At 37.4% G+C, this 5,101-nt stretch overlaps 1 protein-coding gene across 1 annotated transcript; it reads left to right on the top strand.

Annotated features, from left to right (window-relative positions):
* Nucleotides 1-822: 822 nt before the first annotated feature.
* On the top strand, nt 823-1,026 carry K441DRAFT_588541 (uncharacterized protein; the record flags this gene model as incomplete). Its single annotated transcript, XM_067644716.1, has 1 exon — nt 823-1,026. A coding segment is annotated over one exon (204 nt), but the record flags the coding sequence as incomplete, so codon positions are not given.
* Between the last annotated feature and the right edge of the window lie 4,075 nt (nt 1,027-5,101).

The raw sequence follows: 5,101 nt of genomic DNA, 5'->3' as shown, positions 1-5,101 counted from the left end.
CACCAAATTCGCATGCGATTCTTGGAGTTATAGGCCACTTTATTAATAAAGACGGCAGGCGTCGCCAAGTAGTTCTTGGGCTTCGTGAAGTAGTTAGCGAACACAGTAGTAAGAATATAGTAGGCGTCCTTATAGATCTATTTTAAGACTATAGGATTTCGGGCAATATTGGGTATTTTATAGCCGATAATGCGGAGTTAAACGATACTTATATTAATGCAATTCTTTAAGCCCTATATCCAAATATGTTAGCCAAGTTACGCAAAGGACGTAGGCTTCGTTGCTTTAGCTATATTACTAACCTTTACGCCTAGGCCTTTATTATTAGAAATAATGTAGAAGGAACTTATAAAGAACTAGCAACTGCATATCGCGAAATAGATTTTAAGAAGGTTAAGGAGTTATAGAGAAAGCGCGGAGCCGTTGGATTACTTTACAACCTTATGCAATACATTTGTATAACACCCTAGCGTTATAGCTTTTTCCGGGGGATTAAAATAGGAGGGCCTTTAGCGGAATTTAATAGATTAGAGGTAAGTAATAAGATCTTATATAGAGCTTTAGTGTTAAGATCTGACAGCTTGGCGCCGGATTTTATTTTTACCGGTAGAAAATTGATAAAATCTTACCAGTGTTAAAAAAGTTAAACGTTTTCCCATATCTATACTAACTACCTACTAGCTTATTTAAAATAACCAGACGCGTTAGAACTCATTATTCTTAGCCATATTACGCTTTCTAAACTGCAAAGAACGTATTTAGAAGTTCTGCACGGAGTATATACCTACCCCAGGCGCAAGACAGCTTTTCAAAGACAACCTTCTCCAACAGCGCCACTGGCAGCAGCTTAAACACCTATATAACCACCTAGAAACGTTCTATAAGGCAACTATTATAGTAGAAGGCCAGAAAACGGGCCTTACTGACCACTTTCAAACACTTAATTGGCTTTTACTGGAGCTTAAAAATACTAAACATAAGTTTATTAAGCTCTCAACGCAAACGCGGAAGAAGGCTAAGGCATAAGGTTATCGCTACTTGGCAGGCTGCGCAGGTGCAGCCTAGCAGAAGTGTAAGAAATACTACCTTAAAGCAGATAATACAGCAGCTTACTATACGGCAATTGTTCTTAATCTAACACTTAAGATATAATGGTTTACTGATCGTTAGGGCAACCATGTGGAAAAAAAGGAGTGGATCTTAAAGGTAAAGGAGGCAGTTAAGGTCCTCTAGCTTAAATATAAAGGCAAGAACTTCCTACTAGATTAGTCGCCTTTATTTACATCTAATTCTACGCTACAGCCGCCCTCTACGAGAGAGACAATATACACCTCCGCTTAAGCTTATAAACGCCTTAAGAGGACCCATAAAGCACGAGACGAACCACCGTTAATTGATCGCTTTAAGGAATATCTTTCCACTAATCGCGTACTTATTAACGAGAATTAACACTTTAACGTTATAACGAAAGCCAGCCCGATCTTACTTAATTTACCCTTAATATATTAGCCGTACCTCCAATAAGCGATAAATATGAGTAACTCTTTAGTAGTTATAAGATCCTTATTAAGGATTAACGCGCCCAATTATAGATAGATATAATTAAGGCAAATAAGGTTCTTCGGTACGCGTATGGGCCTCCGCCAAAAGGCACGTTTGACAGTTAGGAAGTAGGTAAGGTGGAAGGAGAGCCTTGCGAAAGGATACTATTTAAAGCTGCCGCCAAAGCTTAACTAGCTGCCGTAGTTGCTGCAGAGGCTGCCGCTTAAGTAGAGGACGACGGGGTTAATGATGAGGAGGATCTAGAGGATCTAGAGAATTAATATGCGGCTATTGAAGCTGATCAGGATGCGGTGATTAATGAGGTGATTAATAGGGTGTAAATAGTTATATTACCACTACCTTTCCTATTACAACACCATACTAACGCCAAGCCTTTCTATATATAGTATATATATGCATTGGAGCTTTATGGAGCTCCTGGAGTCTATCTATTTACTAGCTGGATGGACTGGAGCCGAGCTCAAATCCACTCCAACCCAGTCCAATTAAATCACTGGCCTCGTAAAAGGCGCCGGTTAGCTACTTCTACGTAGCAGCCCGCCCGCGATCCTCCCTCATAAAGCTATTCGCGACGGCAAGAATGGAATGTAGTACTGTTTAATGTGGGCCTATAGCGACGAATGTAGTATAAGAAGCTTCGGAGGCCTTGGCAGAATCTAGAGAGCAGCCGACATCTACTACACCACGCCAAGGATCACGAAGGTGATGGTAGTGGTGAGAGAGCAGTCCCGAGAGAGTAGCTATTTTGAAGCTTTACTACAGCCTATGGGCGTACGGAGCCTACTTTTAAATAAAACACCATACCAAGACTGTACTATGTCCAATATTCAATATCTTTTCAATATCAATACCAATACGGCCTCTTACCAATATTGAATATTGATAAGAGCACTAATCTTAACAAATACTCTACTTACTCGTTCAGAGGCGTAGGAGCTTATTAGCCAACAGTTTAGGAAGATCTACCACACGCTTATAACCATTGCCTATCTCTGCGATCCGACTGCGCGTAATAAGAGGCCTGTTAATATCACCGACAAGCAGATAAGAGGCGTTGGAGGTTGGCTATTAAGGCACTATAAAAACGATGAAAAGAAAGCCTCTACAGTATATGCTGAGCTTCTTTAACTACGAGCCAGAACAGGTCCTTTTAGTAGGCCTCTTGATTGGGCAGCTGCAAAGAAGATGAACGTAATTGTATGGTGGATGAGCCTCTTCTCTTCTCATACTGAGCTTATTTAATTGGCAAAATGGGCGCTTTCAATATCACCTACTACTGGCGCTGCAGAAAGGAATTAGTCTGCTTTTGGTTATATTTATAGTAGGAAGAGGAATTCCTTACTGAACGATCGGGTAAATAAGCTTATATATATCTACTAGAATCTACGGATTAAGGAAAAAATTGGAGACTAAAGAAACACCTAGTTTAATAAAGAAGAGGATGAGGACGAGGATAAGGATAAAGGAAAGGATAAGGATCAAGAAGAGTCTATTTTTAAGCCGGATATATACAGATTTGGCGATAAGGGCGACGCTAAGGGAGCTTACGAGGATTATGATATATAATATACACTTTTTTTAGTGTATTACACGTATATTACACATGTATTTACAGCCCTACCCCTAGTTAGTAAGGTATTCTATATTCAATATCAATATAAGGGTGTATTGATATTGATATTGAACCGAAAACTTATATTGAAAGAATATTAAATATTAAATATTAGATACAATATATAGAGCCTTAGCATGGTGTTCTTGTAGAAATTAAGCCATGTAGGGCTTTAAAATTCGACTAATCTCTTACCGAAATTGATATCGTCAAGCTAGTGATCCTTGGCTTAGTGTTATAGTCAATTCCTCTATTAGTACTCCGCGATTAAGAGCCTTATCTACTATATCTATAGCCACAAGTCTACTGCTGGCCGTAATATTACTTCTTAACCAACTCTTTAAGCACTCTGTATGTTTAATATTTCTACTACCAAGCTGCATACGGTCTTACGTAATCGATTAACGGCCACCTAAAAACATTTGCTTAGCTTCTGCCAATATAGATGGTATAAATAATATATTAATAGCCATCTAAGAAAGCCGTAGGTAATTAGCTCTACGAGTTAAATTAAGCTACTACTATAGAGCCGTGCCTTAAATTAAGGTGGGCTTTGCTTTAATAAAGTCTTTATACTCGTTCTCTATACTACCGGTAACGTTAAGCATGCGTATATAAAGTTTGGTTTCGGAGGGCTTAGTAGAGCAATTAGTAGGGGTAACTTTTGGTTTAACTTCGCGATGCATATATTACTCCTCCTAAAGCTTCCTTACTGCATTAAACAACGCCTTGTGCTACTTTTTGTTGCAGTGCTTTGTAATATAGGTATTACGACGCGACGGATATAGGAGGATTAACGCCGCATACGCGGAAGTCTTGTTAGTGAGCTTATAGTATTTATTAAAGGCGTACCAGCTAGTAATAATAGTAGAGAGAAGTCGTTAATTTAGGCGATATTAATCCTATAATATTATTAATTAGCTAGGGCTTAATCTTATTAAGAAATTCTACCTTTAATTACTTATAGTGCTTAATTAGTATATCCATAGTATAGAGCGTTTAGTTAATTAATAAGAAGTTACCCTAGTTTATTAATAATATTCCAATTATTAGGTATAAGGTAGTTGTCTTTTGTTTCTTTATACCACTTTATTATATACGTATTAATTACTAATTAAATATTTTACTTCCTAATAACTCTAAGTATAAAAAACTATAAGTTTTAATAAGTATTACTATTTAAAGGAATAGATTTTTTATAGAGAGCTTTAAAGTCGTCCTAGCGCTCTAAAGCCCGTATATATATAATAAGGTTATAAACTTTACCTAGTATACCAATCTCTCTCTACCCCACGGCTTAGGCTTTCTTTATCCTCTTTACAAGATTCTTATTAATTGTTAAGTTCTTATTAACTTCTAGCTATTAGATAGCTTCATTAATATAACGACGCTATCGCACGTTACCTACTAAATTCTGCCATATTCTACCGACCTGCGATTGGCTCGCCTAGGGCTAGTGCCTTAGCGGCTCACCCTATATATTTATTTACATCAGTCCTAGCAACCCCTTTTCCTTCTCTTTAGCTTAGTATCTTTATAATATAGCATTCTATAAGCTTTGGTTTAGAGGCATTTATACGAGCCGTAATATTATACTAAGCTTACCCTACACTACCTAGGAAGGCCTTAATAATATACCACCCTAAAAGAAACTTCGTCTGCAATAACACGTTAACGCGCTATACTTAGACACTAAAACAACTCTATGCTACCTAGGAAGGCCTTAATAATATCTTACTTTATAAGCTAAACAGGACTGGACCTATACCCCTAGAATTAAAACTAAAGCGTATAATACTAATAAACCTTAGGAAGCTAATAATAGTACCTAAAGCTAGCTTATCTAAGAGAGCTATCTTTACCTAAGAGGAACCTAAGATCTAATTAGGATTAAAAATTAAAAATAATAATAACGTTATAGACGTA

This window comes from Cenococcum geophilum (genome assembly GCF_001692895.1).
Source record: "Cenococcum geophilum 1.58 unplaced genomic scaffold K441scaffold_67, whole genome shotgun sequence".
Taxonomy (NCBI): domain Eukaryota; kingdom Fungi; phylum Ascomycota; class Dothideomycetes; order Gloniales; family Gloniaceae; genus Cenococcum; species Cenococcum geophilum.
Note: the sequence above shows the minus strand (reverse complement) of the source record. Positions and strands in the feature narration are given on the sequence as shown.